Source organism: Elgaria multicarinata, chromosome 3, assembly GCF_023053635.1.
Source record: "Elgaria multicarinata webbii isolate HBS135686 ecotype San Diego chromosome 3, rElgMul1.1.pri, whole genome shotgun sequence".
NCBI classification, from domain to species: domain Eukaryota; kingdom Metazoa; phylum Chordata; class Lepidosauria; order Squamata; family Anguidae; genus Elgaria; species Elgaria multicarinata.
Genome location: NC_086173.1, coordinates 31,985,533 through 32,002,610, shown reverse-complemented (window position 1 = coordinate 32,002,610; position 17,078 = coordinate 31,985,533). Strand labels below are relative to the sequence as shown.

At 39.3% G+C, this 17,078-nt stretch overlaps 1 protein-coding gene across 3 annotated transcripts in view; it reads right to left on the bottom strand.

Moving 5' to 3' along the window:
• The window catches only part of DIP2B (disco interacting protein 2 homolog B), a 186,989-nt gene that overhangs the window by 30,726 nt on the left and 139,185 nt on the right, over window positions 1–17,078 (bottom strand). For 2 of the 3 annotated variants that reach the window (XM_063119862.1, XM_063119864.1), the window contains 9 exons: window positions 13,161–13,252; window positions 12,772–12,882; window positions 9,533–9,656; window positions 8,306–8,415; window positions 6,723–6,825; window positions 5,369–5,433; window positions 3,755–3,848; window positions 3,107–3,226; window positions 1,193–1,307 (listed from right to left, as the gene is read on the bottom strand). In XM_063119862.1, the coding sequence (XP_062975932.1) occupies window positions 1,193–1,307; window positions 3,107–3,226; window positions 3,755–3,848; window positions 5,369–5,433; window positions 6,723–6,825; window positions 8,306–8,415; window positions 9,533–9,656; window positions 12,772–12,882; window positions 13,161–13,252 (934 nt within the window). The remainder of the gene's footprint in view (window positions 1–1,192; window positions 1,308–3,106; window positions 3,227–3,754; window positions 3,849–5,368; window positions 5,434–6,722; window positions 6,826–8,305; window positions 8,416–9,532; window positions 9,657–12,771; window positions 12,883–13,160; window positions 13,253–17,078) is intronic. The other variant, XM_063119863.1, reaches the window with a different exon arrangement.

Here is a 17,078-nt window from a genome sequence, read left to right as displayed (position 1 = left end):
TCTACTAGTAGATCACAGGATGTTTTACAGTACGATTGAGAATTGCTTAACAATTGTTTAAAAAGATCATCATCATCATCATCATCATCATCATCATCATCATCATCATCTCTATACTGCCCCATAGCTGAAGCTCTCTGGGTGGTTTATAAAGATTAAAACATTAAAAACAATACGCAAAGTTTAAAAACATGCAGCAGTCATCGAAAAACAATTTTGAGCAATCAGCCAAACCATAAAAACAAATTTGGGCTAGATTAAAACTCATCACATATTGCTAAATGCAAAAATCTGGTTCTACCTCCCCTGAGCTGCTATTTTGCACCTACCTCCTATTGGTGGACCTTAGGATTTTATTGAAAATAAAACAAAGTAGATCCTGCAAGTCTAACTTTGCTTACACCTGTACTATGGCACTATATATAGGACACTGCCAGGTTTTTACCCATCATTTAGGGCACAGGTGAGCTACAAGGTAAGAATTGCTGTATAAACCCAATGAGAGGTACATTGAGGCCTTAGCTAGACCTAAGGTTTATCCCGGGATTGTCGCGGGGGTCATCTCTGTTCATATAAATGACACACAGGATATCCCGGGAGCCGGCAGGGATGATCCCGGGATAAACCTTAGGTCTAGCTAAGGCCTGAGAGAGTTTTAATAATTTTATGTACACCATCATGGAATTCCCGGTAAATGAAGGGCAGGTTATAAACTTCTAAAATAAAATAAAACAACATTTGTAATTTGTGTTTGCCATTAATGGATAAAAAAGCTAGAAGCTATTATGATTATGTTGGGATTCTAACACTTCAGAAAAAATCCTCAAGGGAAAGAGTATGCAGCTGAGACTGTGAGAGTATGAAATCCTACGCTATCAACAAAATTTAAACTGGAAGGTGTCTATTTTCACCTTTGAACTAAAACACATTATGCAGATTACAGCAGAATATCATCTATTTAATTATTATTTTTAATACTAAAACATTCTGAATAGAAGCCAATGTGTATTATTTGTTGCACCATAAAACGAACAAAAATAGTAAAGAAAAATGAAAAAAAAATCCAAAAAAATGTTTTTGGAAATTTGTAGTAGATTGATTTCAAAAACAGAATATTTTTAAATTAATTATTAGGTTTTTGCAGTCTCTAACACACAAAGGAAGCTAGCTGGAAAAAATAAACATCATCTACCTCCGAATTGCCACAGTCATCGCTTCAGGAGATGTAGCACAGGGACATATCGCCTCCGGTTTAAGCCCATGGCTCTGGAATAAACTCAGGAAAGCATCACAGGAAGACACAGACCCTGGAAGGCAATTATTCACATTTTAAACCGTGAAGTAGGGCCTGCTAACAGAAACACAAAGGCTACTTAGAAAGCCATGATATCTGCAATTTATACGATATCTAAATGTAATAAGATTTCAAAAAGATGTAGTGCATTGCAGACGTGTATAAGTGCTATAATAGAGTGCCTCTCTCTAAAATCAGCTGCTTCATTTAATTACAAAGCTGTAATGTAGTGCTGAAACCTCAGGGATCTTACATCATCATTTGCAGTAGGCCTGTCTGTGGATCAACTATACAAGAAAGGCTAATAAAACCGTTAAGAACAAAACTGCAATACCAGCTCACGCGACGTACGACTACAACAACCTCTCCTGCCCCTTCAAAAGCCTTTAGAGGTTTTCTTCAAGCGTCTAACCCTGAAACAGGAATTACCAGAACTGATTTTAATTCTAAGTGTACACATTTCAGAATAATGCCTTGCAATGTTAGAACCTTTTCCAGGCTCTTTGTGAAACTGAAAACATTTGTGGAAGAAGAAGATTACAAGGTTTCAGTGGTTTCCCCACCCAGAAGATTAACGCACTTCTTCCTGGTGCAGCCTCCCTCCCTCTGTCTGATCCAGAAAGCCTTAATTGCATTCAAATCTTAGTCCTTGCCAACACCATCTGGCCAGACACACAATTAAGCTCCCCAAGCAGCAGCACCCCACGCAAATCTGTTGCTCATTTCTTTCAAAGACCCTTTGCCTCATCCCCTGTGAGCAATTTAAACATGCACACGCCTTCAGGTCTCCTCCCCTATGTTACCGGGTAGGGGGAGATGGGTATTCCCTTACATGCAAAAAAAGAAAAGGAAAAAAGCCATCCTCCTCCTTTAAAGACAGTTGTCACAGGATGTCTGCATACACTTTGATCATTTCAATGGGGATGTAAAACTTGCACCATGTTTGCTGTCCGTGCCAGAAAATCTCCAAGTTCTATCATTCCATCTCCTTTTTTACAACTCTGTCAATACCATTTACGTTATCTATACTAGAACACAGCAAAGTAAAACCTACTGTGTCATCTGGAAGGCACTAACTACTGCCATTCCAGATTACCATATGTAAAGGGATTTAGCAAAGGTATTCTGTGTATACAGAGCAGCAATACCCACTTATTATTCTGAGGTTACCTAAAATCTATTAATGTTAATGTTTTAGGATGACCATTCAGGAAGGGGCAGGCTAGAAATACTGCATGAAACCAAACCTACAATTTATCTTATAAGTAGAGCTAAAGAGTCTCAGATTAGATTTGGCACCTCACCTTTCTAAAAGAAATAAATTGTTTAAACTGCTTGAATAAAAAATATGGCAGATTTCCACCTGCACATTACAACTGCGAAAAATATATTAAAGCAGTCAATCATTTTATTCACTTTTATTTTGCAAAGTGAAGTGCAACAATTCCAAACATTACAGGAAAAGGCTATACCTAAAACATATACGCACTTACTCTCCATCTGTTTTGTTGTTTAACAGGATAGGGGAACAAAGAATGAAGATCAATTCCTAGTCTGAACACCATGAAAAGGAAACCAAACCAGATTGCTCCCTGTATTTCAGAGTTATGTTTCCTCATGCTGTAAAGATATTGCCTGATGCCTTATCCTTTAAGGAACAGTCACTTCCATATGGATTGCATCAGACTAGCAATGACAGAAGTCATGAAACAGAAAACCTTGGATTATGTAGCCAAACATAATGTAGGCAGCCTCAGACACCTAGCATAACTTACAGTTTTCAAGAAAATCAAGACCTATGTGGATACTCACAGGGGTTAGCACCATCAGTTACAATCAGCATACGCAGGGAACTTAAGCTGACATCTCTTTGGTCCCGGTGAGCCATCATGGCCCAGTGCAAATCTCGACACTTTACCAAAGCTACCTTGGCTGCAATCCAGAGGAATCGAGAAAGGAAGAGTCAACAAACAGAAATGCTAGGCACGCTTGTTGTTCCTTCTACTACAGTGGCATGAATGGAACTAGTGAGAATCAGAGGAGCCACAGGGACATTCTCAAAGTTCTGTAGGAGAAGTGAAAGGTATAAGGTACTATATGGGACCGTGAAGGGTAATCTTGTTAACTCAAATTTCAAGACAGACTTGGGAGAGGATGTTTATTTGCCAAGGGATCTCAGATTGTAGAGTGGGGAAATAGGAGCCCTCTAAGGTCCCCGATGAAGGGGTATGAGGAGGATCACATAGTCTGATGGTATGCTCACAGCATCAGAGCAAAGAGCTACAGGTCCATTTATCTGCTTTTTTGCACCATATCCAGCTCCACGGGGACTGGAGCAGGACCAGAAAACCTATGCACTCTTGGAAGGTCTTAGCTGTCACTTGTCCTCCTTGTTTGTGTAGGGCTTAGATAGGCTAGAAAGACGCCAACTGTGCAACAGCCATTCAATGCCCACAGTACCTTTGTGAGTGTGAACCCTCTGTACCCAAGAAAGAGGGCAGGTTTTCATCACTGAGTAGGGCACGCTGATGGTGTGTAGCTTGTTCATTACACTCTGAAAGGCAGAAAGAGAGCCAAAATGAGAAGCAAACAAAAACATTGGCAAGAATGTGTGATTTCCCACATTAGAAGAAATCCTTTCCCCACCACAACCAACTGAAAAAACACGCTCAGCCAGCACAACAATTAGGGAAGTCCAGATTTTGTGAAATCTGACCCACATGTGTTTCATGGATTGTGCAGCGTCATTCATTCCGGCATCCATTCCGAGATGGATTCAATTTATTTTTCCCATTATGCAGAAAAATACGTAAATAATTCCGTAAGAAAGTTTGCAGCAATTTACATAATTGATGTTAATATGTAACATTTAGTATACTGGCTCCCATTCCATTCAACTTTTCCCTGCACATATTTCCCAACATGGCATATGTCTCAGGAAAAACTTGTGTATTTTCCTGCAAATAAATTTGCATGAATTTCAAGGAAATAAAAACAACAACCATATATCTGGAAGTCCACAGACTCCATGCAACCTGGGGAAGCTGGTTCACAGTGGATTCCACAGGTCAGATTCTTAGAAATCCAAATTCATTTTAGACTGTCTCAAATTTTCCCAGCATCCCTACTGGCAACAGAGGTCTTCCAGAGCAACTTCTTTCTTAACAGAAACCCACAATGAACTTGAGCATATACAAACTGTTCTCCCACCCCCCGACCCCCAAGGGAAAAGATGAGTTCTGATTTCAACTCCACCTTTTCCTTGAAGATCAGGGCAAGTAACAAATTCTCAGAAATGTAGAAGCAATGAAGTGTGTAAAACACACATAAAAATACACAGTGAATGCACAGAAAATTAACTACTAAGAAATACAATAAATATATATAAACAACTTAGCACCAGTTTATCTGAAAGACCATAATCTCCCATGTGAGCCTGCCCAAGCTCTAAGATCTATGGGAGAAACCCTTTTGGCAGCCCCACCAACAACTAAAGCACACTTCCTAGGAATGTGAGAGAGGGCCTTCTCGGTGGCTGCTCCCAGGCTCCAGAATGCTTTGCCAAGAGAGGCCGGACTAGCCCCATTTCTAATGACCTTCCATGGCAGGCAAAGCCATTTTTATTTAGCTGGGCCTTTGGCCCATATGCTGACTTGTAAATACGCTGGAATTGGTTTTAACTGGTTATTTTTATTGAGTTTTAATTGCCTTGTTTATTTTTATGTTGTATTTTATTGCTATTTTATTTATTTTATTGCATTTGTATTGTTGTTCTTAGCTGCCTTGAGCACAAGTTGGTGGAAAAGCAGGATATCAATGTAGCAAATAAAGAAACAGGCACAACCACAAGGAATAAGAATCCTGTTCTTCTGAGTAAAAACACTAATTCTCAGGATTTTAACATCTGTAACAGATTCTACCCAAGATGCCAGGTTTTTCATTACACAATGAGACTGTGGTCATGTAATTCTTCAGAGGCCCTGCCATATAAACCCTAACCTAGATTTAGGTAAACCTATGAAAATATGTCATGGTAAAGGTTCCATAGTTCATCCCCTCAAAACGCTGACTCACTGTTAGCATGCTGTGCCACAAGCCTGCATCCTTCTTGAAATCCAGGACATTCACTATGGTTTCACCTAGAGCAGAAATATTAATGCTTAAGTTAGAGGTTTGAAACATACAATTCCACTTCCTGAAGTATGATTTCTCTGCTGGGGTGTGGGGGGGTGGGGTGGGAGGCCTGTAGCTGCATCAGAATTCAAGGTGTATAAGCAAGCTTGGATAATCATCTTGTATTAACCACTTCTCATACTTGACATGAAAAATTAAAATCTCTCCATTAGTATACTTGCAATACACTTTTTAATTTGAAAGCAAACAATCTCCTTCAGTTATAATGCCAATCATCTAACAAGTTATGTACCAACAAAATTTTCTACATGCACTTTATAGCAGATTTGAATAGACAAAGGGGCGAGGAAAAGCTTTAGAATTGTTTTACTGTAGTGAAAGTGGTTGTAACTGCTTTCAGGGCTCAACAGGGCTTGTTAACCAGGTTCGTTGCGCAGGCACCCTAGGCTTGTTTGCGTTACCATGCATGCAGCCCCTACTGCCGGTGCTGGCAATGTATCGCTTCCAGGGGGAAGCCGCGAAACCAGCGGAAATGCTCAAGGCTGGGAGAGGCAGGTCGCCCCTTCCAGCAATGAGCATTTCTTCTTGATTGGACACTTTCCCCCAGTAAGGGCTGGGTGCAGCACCGGCAGACCTGGGGTGCCCGCGCAAAGATTCCATTGGATCCAACCCCAAATATATAAATATATACTACGAATGCACTGCTTTGGTTTCACTGTGTTGTATCCAGTGTTATGTTATCAGGCTGGTTTAGCATGTTGGAAAGGAGCGACAGGGGGCCGCTGATCAAGTATAGCTGACCTTAAGAATATGTCTGGTGAAAAGAGCCAGGTGTTTGGGTATCCAAAAATGCCAATACAACTAAATCACAACATGTTTCTCCTTTGCCTGTAAAAGCTACTAGGGATCTGTTCACACTGTCAAATTGCTCCCTGGGATAATTTATGCAGGATTATATAGAGAAAGGCTAAAGTGAACCATGCTGTACATACAGAAGATTGCAGACATCTTAATAGGGATGTGGCTACTGTCTTTTGACATATATACGCCTGGATCACACTAGTCTCTCCCCATGTGGCTGTATACCTAAATTTACAATCCCACGGAAGAATCTGGCAGTATGAACTGATCCACATTTTGCAAATAATCACATTGATCTAATAGATGAACCATGTAACTCCTATATCCTAGCACTTTGTATCAGGGCTGGGTTCACGGTTTGCTGAGGAAAGCTGTTTACTAGGACACAACTCCATCTCTGCACATAACACATCCAAAGCAGCACAGCACTCACCTTCAGAGTAGTTGCAGGCCTGAGACAAAGCCTGGCAATGAGACAGCATAGCGATTCGGGACACAGTTACACCCATCACACTGCCCTCCTTGCTGGTCTTATACTAAAAAAAAGCACATCAATGTCAGCAATTCTGCATCCTGTCTGCACCAGGAATCAATGCAGTCAAATTTGCATTAACCATTCATAAGGATGAAGGCAGTGCGTCCTTTCCCTATTCCCATGTTTGTATGTACATGTATACTCATGCAAGACACAGAAAGTGCATGTGCATAAGTAAGCAGTACTGGTTAGTATATGGAAAATACACACTTGAATTTATTGTCCCATGCCATCCCTGTTCTCTCAAAACAGGGTGGGAAATGGGTTTTTCCCACAGACCCATCACTTGGCAAAAGTTCATTTGAAATGAAGTTTAAAATTCTAACAGTATGCCTATAACCCAAGAGTCAAAAAACTTCCAGGAGTGAGGGACACACACTGTTCTTCCCTGAACCCCCACCTGGAACCCTAACCCTCCCCCTCCACTGAATTTGCCATCAGATTTCAGTGGCACGGCAGCAAAAAAAACAAAAAAAACCATATTTTTTTCTTGAAAACCAGACCCATGGGAAGTGCACACCTTGCTTGGAAACAAAATTGTGCTCCCAGGACTAAACGTGGTGCACACCTTTTCTTCAAGCAAAATCATCATGGACGTTGCTTCCAGCATAGTGAATGTGGGGGTAGTGGAAAGTGGGGCCCACAAAAAAGCGGGGCGGGGAGGAATGTGTTCCCCATCCCTGTCATAAACTATAGATTCTGCATATTTGAATGTAAGAAAGCTCTGCTTAAAACAGCATACAAAGGAGACCTAGAATAAAAAAGAACTTTAACTTAAGGCTAGCCCTATCTACTAGCGCAGGGATTTCCTCCTCTCAAATTCCCCCAGCATTGTTATGGTACAAACTAAGACAAGAAGCTGGTGTGCTGGAACATTCCATAGTTATTGATCCAGTTCACACATCAGGTTAAACCAGGTTTTCGTATGTCAGGATAAACCAGGGTTTGTTTCACATAAACTGTGAACCTGGACCCCCAGCTTATTTCTCCATGAACAAGCCAAAGAAATAACCCAACAACAAACCATGGGTTATTTCTCTGGCTTGTTGAAGGGAAGACAATCCAGAGGCCCAGGCTGGCACATCACACTAAACAAATTACAAACCAAAGGCCATTCCCACTTGCAATTTTCAAGTACGCTGCTTATCGTGATGTGCAGACCCTCCCATTGTTTTTAAGCCTCCTAACAAACAAGGTGCATTCAAATAGCAACAAAGTTCTTAGATAATTCTGTCTCATCATTCAAGGAACACGGTGTCCTCAGTTTTTAATTGTGCCAGTTCACCACACCATGAGGCATGAACTGGGATTATGAACAATACATAAAATATGTTTAAAGCACAAATTTGAAAGATAAGAGATACATTATGAAGACATGAAGGTTTTTCAACAAGGAGTCCAGAAGGTTGGTAACAGCTTAAAGATAATACAACAGCCAGAGGCAGCACATTTTGTTTTGTTAACTCTTATTCCCTACATACCTCAATGTAAGCTGGCTCAGTCCCTGCATTTGAAATGTTGGGCTGCCAGTCCTTTGGCGACTTGGAGAGATACTTGGAATCTGTTACAACCCACTTTAGCCTAGGCCAACCTAGAACCAAAATGCAAAAGGAAACTTTAGGTTAATTCTTAATAGATGCATTCACATCTGCCTTGCAAACCCAAATGTAGCTTTCATTTTAAAAATTGCTGGGTTTCTAATCCTCATGAAAAGTTGATTTAAAAGGAAACAGCCTAAACCTGTAAATGGTCTGGCTTCAGACTGGTATGCCAAGAGACATAAGAGACAGAAAGTTATGGCTGCTTTATGCAGGATATATCCAGACATGACTGCCATTTTAAAAACACTGAAACTAATGAGTGTCGATTTTGTCACAATTAGACATGTTGAAGTTGCTCCACACTGATGGCTTCCAAATACGTTTAATTGTGGAAAAGCAAAATGTGAGATTTCCATAGATAGCCATATAAAGATTATGTGTTTGTGTGCGAAGTAGGCAATATGTGGCTCCACCCCCAAAAGCTAATTTTGACTCTGGGTGCTCCATAGCTGCTACAGTCAACACATGCATTTATTTATTTATTTATTTTATTTTCATGTGGTAGGACCTGGGGGACAAAAATAGTCCCCAGACCTCCTGACTTAAGATATGTAAGGCCATTTAGGACTTCGCTGTTCAATAGCAGGATCTTGAATTGTGCTGTAAGCCAGTGAGGACCATGAAGTAGTGTTGAACTGTGCTCCCAGCAATGCATTTCCACCGCAAAAAGCAACAGGAGGCTGGGGGAACTCGGTGGCACTACCATCCTTTGCATGTAAACAGCCCGAATTTTAATCCCCAGCAATTCCAAACAAGGGCTCTCAGGTAGGGAGGCCAGGAAAGATGTGCACTTGAGGTTTTTGAAAGGCCTGTTTTCTGCCAATCTGAACTGACCACTCCACTAGAAGGGAAATCAAGGGCTTGTTGCATCACATCCATGACAACACCTAGAGGATCACTCACGGCCAGGCAACATTAATTTATGAACAATTTAAAATAGGAACGTGGTGTTCAACTGCAATCATCCCTCACCACTCTTGCACACCCACCCACCCACCCACTGTTTTTCCCCATTTGAGAAATCTCCTCGGGGCAGGGATTTTTATAAAATATTACTTGTCTAAAATGTTATGTAAAGTGATGGCGCTATATAAACCAACAACTAACCTTTGAACTGCACAATTTCTCCATTCTGTGTTTTGGGGAGACCCTTCAGGCAAACCTCAGTGGTGAGGGCCAAAGCAACGCCACAGCTGCCCAGCAGAAAACCAATCTGCTGGCCACCAGCATCCTGTGGGGGGGAAAAAGGATTCACTGTGATTTGCATATGGGTAACCAATGCCAGCTTTACCCTTACCAAAACTCCTATGTGTTGATAATGCTTTGGTAACTGGATGGTAACATTATGGACAACACTTAGGGAAATACAGGCATTCAGATTCATCCATCAATGGTTTGAAACTCAAATGACAACCACCGCAGTGAGGAGGGGCAGAGCACAGCCTACATTTCACACAATGGGAAGGCATGGTGGAGAAGAAATGGGATGGCGAATGGTGATCATCTTAAAAAAATAATGATGATGATGATGATGATGATGATGATGATGATGATGGAAGAAAACAAAGAAAGCAGAAGGTGCTACATCCATGCTGGGAAATTCATGGAAGAAAGTTGCTTAAAATGTGGGGTATGACATACTGGTGAACCTACATCATAGCCAGAGCTGTGCTCAACTCTGTGCTAAGAAGAATAAATTATGCTGCAAGTGAACATGAACTCCACAACAGGTAGAGGTTGCACAAATTAAGCAAGTTTGCTCATTTTGCATAGTTTATTTTATCTACAGGATACTTAACTACTCAATTTCTCAATACCCTCACCTCTGGCTTCTGAAATTTAGTCAAGCATGGCTCACACAACATTAATCCTGTCTTGGCAGGCACAGGGAATAGAAAGTTGCTTTTAAAATAAAAATGGAAAGTTGAGTTTCTCAGGATGCACAATTCTGTAGTTGAACAAAATGACAGAGTCCTGTTTGGACCCTGATGCCTGCCACAAAACTGCCATGTCCCGTACCTAGCCTTTGCCTCAGTTTCCCCTATCTGTAGTAAAGGCTCATGCCGTCTCTCTTTGTACTGTACCTGCATCTCCATTCCACTGACAAAACTAACTAAAAATTAAGCTGCTTTTCTCACAAGCAACAACAACAACAACAAAAAATATGCAATTGCCAGGACCACCATGTGAGAAATGAAAAACAGGAATATTCATAAGTCTGTTCATATTCACAATTTCAACCAAGTGTGGCCAGCTTGTGGGATGGAGGTCTAAACAGCAGAGGAAGTGAGTTCATGACTTATCTGAACAGTGGAACAGTGCCAGGCCTGCATTTCTTTTGACTTGCCCCAAATTCAGTAGTTTAGAAGCAAACCACACTAAGGGGATGGCAGTTTGCATATAAATGTCATCTGCAGTCAAGTGGCACACACTCATATATTAGACTTGGTTTATGGCACACATGCCAAAAGATTAGCCAATGGACTGAACACATGGACTTTTCACAAATCAAAATGTCCAACACAAAGCACACATATATGCACTATTATTACATATTATTATTATTATTATTATTATTATTATTATTATTATTATTATTATTAAACAGCATATCGATAAGAAGCTGCCCCTCCTTTTCCAATTTCATAATCCTTGAATTACAAGGGAATTTACTAGGGTGGAAAGTGCTGGAATGAATAAATGGTTAGAATCCCTGCCACAGGAGGGAATTTGCTAGGGAAGAAAGCGTTGGAGTGGACAAGCTGATTAATTAAGCAAACAGGCCAAGGGTTGGTAAAACTTTTCAATTTTCATATACGAGTTGTCATGGCAGTTGTCATGTTGAGGCCTCAAATCAGAGATTGCTCCTAGGAGACCCATAGTATTACCAGACTAGCTTACCACCTCATTATCATACCTCACACCATGTTATTTGCCAAATTGTCTCTTGAAAGACACCCCCATGCTTTAACATGGCAGTGTTATTCCAAATATGGTAAGAGTAGAGGTGACTTGTGATGCAAGGACTCAATAGGTTGGTTAGCACATCACGCTAAACTATCGTTTAAGCTATGTACATGAGCTGAAATGAGCCCAAGCAAAGCTTAAAGCTTGTGCATTCCCCTTTTCCCTTTCCTCCTCCTCTCACAAGACTGACTTTAGTTTCACTTTGCACAAAAATGGCTTATGCATAAACCAAATATTATGGTTCAAATGGCCAGTTTCTATACAACCCATGGTTTGAAGTTTATTTATTTATTTATTTATTACATTTCTATACCGCCCAATAGCCGAAGCTCTCTGGGCGGTTCACAAAAGTTGACTTATTTAACTAACCAGAGTTTGTTTAAACCATGATTTCTGGTCTATATGTAATGACAAGCCAATTTTTATAGAAAATGAAACTAAACTCTTCTGAAGTCCTTTCCCCAGATGTGTAGGAGGAGGGGACAGATGGATGTGTAAGTTTGATGCTTTGCTCAAGCTTTGCTTTGGATTATTCACAAGTTCATCCATGTACAACTAAGCCATGTTAACCAGTCCAATGTGAATACAAGGGCCTATTCTCAGCAATGCTCAGCACACAAGCTGGTTACAAAATCCACATTGAAACATATTTTAAGCAGGGCTGATTCTCAAATTACCTTTGGCAGGCACTGATATATTCTCAAGACTAACAATTGTGTTCAAAAACCCTTGAAAACTTAGCAAAACTATAATGCACATCTATTTTGGAAAAAGGTGTGAGATCTGACTGCTACCATAGTCTTGCTTTATATTCAATTTCTGAATTATAACATTTTAGTACTGACATCTCTAGTTACTAAGAGCTGTGGAACAGCCTACTTTTCAACTAATGAAGTTGTAATTTTCTGAAACCTAAATTTACAAATATTCCAAACAAAGGAATTACTTGGGATTTTCAATGAGGGAGTGATCCATAGTCCCTCTTCATTAGTGCAGTCCCATGGAAATTAGTGGGACCATGAAGTAAGTAAACACTAAGATGCCCATTGATTTTAATATATCTATACATCCTAAGAAGATGCAGGTGCTTAGTCCTGATGAGAATGAGGCCCAGGTACAGAACAGAGGAATGGTAAGGTACTTCTGCCTGTTTCTTATTATCAACTGTTCTACCTCGTTATAAGAGACAGATATAGTGTGATACCATCACTTTGCAATATTGGTCTGTCGACCTCTAGAACTTCTCTTTATGAGTGTAGGAAATCTAGCAAAGCAGCAATTGGAAGCTGCAAGGTCTAACTGTATCCATGGCTGAAAGCCTGACTTGGATCTCACCCCACATCCTCAGTCTAACACTCTCTATGCTCCATCAACGTTACCTTTCGGGTTAGAGGTACCTCTATCGGCACTGGGATGACTTCTGCCAGCAAACAGCCAAAGAACGCCACCATGAACATGACAGGATCATTGTTGGGATAAACAAGGGCTACCTGTGATTTACAGAAATATTAAGTTAGAGAAGGCAGAAGGAACAGGTTCAAGTTTGGACCATTACACTGCAAAGCAGAGACCAGGTTGTTTGACTCAGCAAAGAACATTATCAGTTCATCAGATGACTGCAAGATAACTCATGTGCTGCAATTTAAAAAAAAAAACATGTTTAGCTTTTAGAGGGGATGGGTGTGTACACACACACACGCCTTACTACCAAATCACCACTCTCATTTATCAGAGTAGGAGCCAATAACAGATTGCTAAATCTTCTTACTCTATCTCCAGGTTTCAATACAGGCTCATTTCTGGTGCCCAGTTTATTCAGCAGCGTGTAGGCCAGCTTCAGGCTTCTGCTCCACAGCTTACCTGGAATGCATAGAAAAGGCAATCAGGCCTTCACATCAGCATATACACATTCAGAGCATTGATAGATCAATAGATCGATCGATAGAAGTCCTGTATCTCAGCCTTGATTTTCATGGTGATGGCAACATGAATTTAAAAAACCATGGTAAAAAAAACCCATGAAATTAACTAATTAATTAAAACAGCAGCAGCAAAACCAATTTAAATCAGCAACCAATCCAAAAGTCCATTATATTCCAGGGAGAACAATAGATCACCTCCGAACGCCAGCAGGATGAACAGGGAGGGCCTTACACAGATGAAACACCCCAGCCAAAATGGCCCTCTCATTAGTCACCAGTCACCATGCCTCAAAAGGTGGAGGCGCTCTGAGTAGGACCTTAGATGAAGATCTTAGTTATTGGGGCAGATGTTATCAGTGTAATCTATTCATCCCAATGAGCTCTACAAGTTGAGACTTTCTAGGCAGTCTTACTATGCAAATAGGGATATATATTTAGGAACTTCTTAAGGACTCATCTTCAATGAATGAATCTGCCCCCCAGGTAGTTTGTTTAGAACCTATTGGGTTTTTAGTTTTGGTTTTAAATATTTTAACTGATGACTTCATGTAGTAATTATGCTGTATTTTAATTTTTGATTTTGTAAACTGCTCAGAGATATTTTTTAGATACATGAATTTAATGAATGAATGAAGGAATGAATAAATAGTGACTTGGTTCACACATAATGCCAGGAATTGGCATGGCCAAGCAGGAGTACGGACATGCTGCCTCCTACCCACTCACCACTTCTCCTTTCTAAAACAATCCATGCTATGGCAAATCTTGGGTTCATTAACCCACTATTTGTTACCATAACATGCAAAGCAGGTCATTCCTTGATTCCATGAAAGCAGAGAATTTTGTAAAGGTCTGAGAATTCAGATGATATTAACTTTATTCTTTTAAAGTATTTTTCTCACATTTGAAGTTCCGAAAATAACATTTAACATGTGTAAGTAATGCATGATGAAATTTCCAAATCGGGAGGCAGGGTGAATAAGTTTTCCAGTGACTGGAAAGAAAGTTTTCAATAACTACTTGTCTCCTATAACTTTAACTGAAACAAAAATAAATTAAACAAAATATATGCAAATTCAGAACAGACTTCTACTTGCCTTGGACGGCAATTTGATTTGTTTTAAGTACAGAGTATAAAACAGCCCTCAGAATAGAACCTCCAAATATGAATAATCTCCTTTTTATGGGTCCCTGGAGAAATATAAAAGGGAAGCTATTCTTATGAGTGGATTTATAGATCAAGGCAAGCTTGTTTTAAAAGTTTTGCAGGCTTGGAAGTTGGCAAGGAAGTGGTCCGCATACTATATTTTCATGGGAAGGGTTCACTCACAGGAGAACCCAATGTCCTTAATGGCTAAAAATTCAGGTACAGGCTCCTCCTAAATTTCTTCCCTTTGATTTGTAGTTTGTTCTGTCCCTATAAGTTCAGGGTGGATAAAATAATATTTCATTCATTCATTACATTTCTATTTTTTTTTTTAATAATTTTTTATTTTCTACAATACTTAAACATACACATTACATTCACATAAAAAAAAAGCAACAACAACATACTACATAATGTTCAATTTTGAATACAAAATATCTTATCTTAATAACATAATCAAATAAAACCTACAAGTGTACCCCCCACCCGGGATCTCATTTCTGATTCCAGAATCTCATACTTTCTTCTGCTGGTGGTTTCCCACTTCCCTTAGAAAACACAAACACTAGGAACTGTTTCCAAATTCCTTCAAAATCATTTGATTTAGCTATACCTCTTCTCCATTTAATATTACTTGTTAATTTATCATTAATAGCTATATCCCATACTTCTTTATACCATTCTTCAATAGAATATTCCCCTTGAATCTTCCAGTTCCTAGCTACAATTAATCTTGCTGCAATCAACAAATTCGTTATCAGTTCCTTAATTTCCTTTTTACATTTAAAATCTTCTTCAAATAGTGATAGCAATGCAACTTTTGGTGTTCTTTCTATCTTCATTTCCACAATTTCTTCAATCTCCAAAAACACCATCTTCCACAATTTCTGAACATAATTACATTCCCACCACATATGCAAATACGTTCCTTTAACTCCACAACCTCTCCAACAATTTTCTGATTGCTGATTGTTTATCTTATTCAATCTAACCGGAGTTAGGTACCACCTCCATACAATTTTATAATAATTCTCTTTTATTCTTACTGACATATTTCTCAACGCTCTTTGTTTCCATAATCCCTCCCAACCCTGTTGTCCTATTTGTACCTTCAAATCTGTCTCCCAAACCATTTTACCCGAATTATCCACCGTCCCTTCCTCCACCAATATTCTATATATTTCACTCATCAACCCTTTTAACACTGTTCTTTTCTCCCTTTCCTTATCTTTTTTAACTATTAATTCTTCAAACTTTGTTAATTCTCTACACTCTCCATTATCTCTGACCCACTTTTTAGTCCATTGTTCTAATTGCCTATAATTTAACCAAGTTAACTTTTTATCCTTCAGAACCTCTTCCATATCCTCTCTTGTACTCATTCCCCTTAACCAATCCCTTAATTTCATTTTATTTTTTTCTATTAAAACTTTACTTAATCTACTCTTTAGTTCCTCCGGGAAATTCTTCAACAATATTACCGGTGACAAAGGAGAGCTGCTTGGCAGCAGCACCCCTTTATATTTACTCCAAATTTCCCAGTGAGACCTCAAAAGCGGATTATTTATACTTTCCACCCATTTTTTTTTCCCTTCCATAAAGAAGACATTTTCTAATTTAGTCTCTATATTACTCATATTTTCTTCTTCCATCCAATCTAATTCCCCTAATCCTATAATTGCCTCCACTATATATCTTAATCTATTAGCTACATAATATAATTTAAGATTCGGGAGACCCAATCCTCCCTTTTTTTGGCTCAAATACCATTTACTTTTGTTTACCCTCGCTTTCTTATCACCATTACAATAATTATTTATAATCCTTTGCCAACTTTTTAACTCTAATTCTGATTTTTATTGGTAACATCCTAAACACAAAATTAATCTTTGCTAAAATCTTCATTTTTATTAATGCTATTCTTCCAAACCAAGATAAATTTAACCTTTTATACTTTTCCAATTTTGCTAAAATCTCTTTTTTTAGCACATTTAAATTTTCTTTCTCTAAACATTTCTATATCACCCAATAGCCAAAGCTTTCTTATCTCTGCAAATTACCAGTGACACAGATTGTTAATATTCTAATTTTGCACATGAGACAATGACCCTGTTCAGGTGACATGTTAAGACATGGTGGTTAAGCATTTTGAGCTAAATGTTATGGTTTAGCATGTCATGTGAACCATTCCTAACAATGGTGGCTACATAACCACAATTTAAACACACTTACATTTGCTGTAAAAGGATTAGCGCCCTAACCATGGCTTAGCGTGTTGTATGAACAGACCCAATCATATACAGAAACTTCCCAAGGCTATCCAACAAGTATATAGGGTGAGGTGTGCAATTTGAAGCCAGGCTCCCCTTAGAACCAAATCCATCACACTATCTAGTGAGGCACAAGGACTTCCAAGCAATGGGCCAGGGACTATCATGTTTTTCCTCTATCAAAAGTAAAATACTAAAGCTGTGCAAATCATTGCAATCTGAGCGTCTACCACTGAACAGGAATACAAGTGACAATGCAGAATCCAGTTCCAACATTTCCTTTTAGACTGCTATCTTCATTTGCTTGCTTTTTGTGCACCTAATCTCCACTGCCTGGCCTCCTGTAC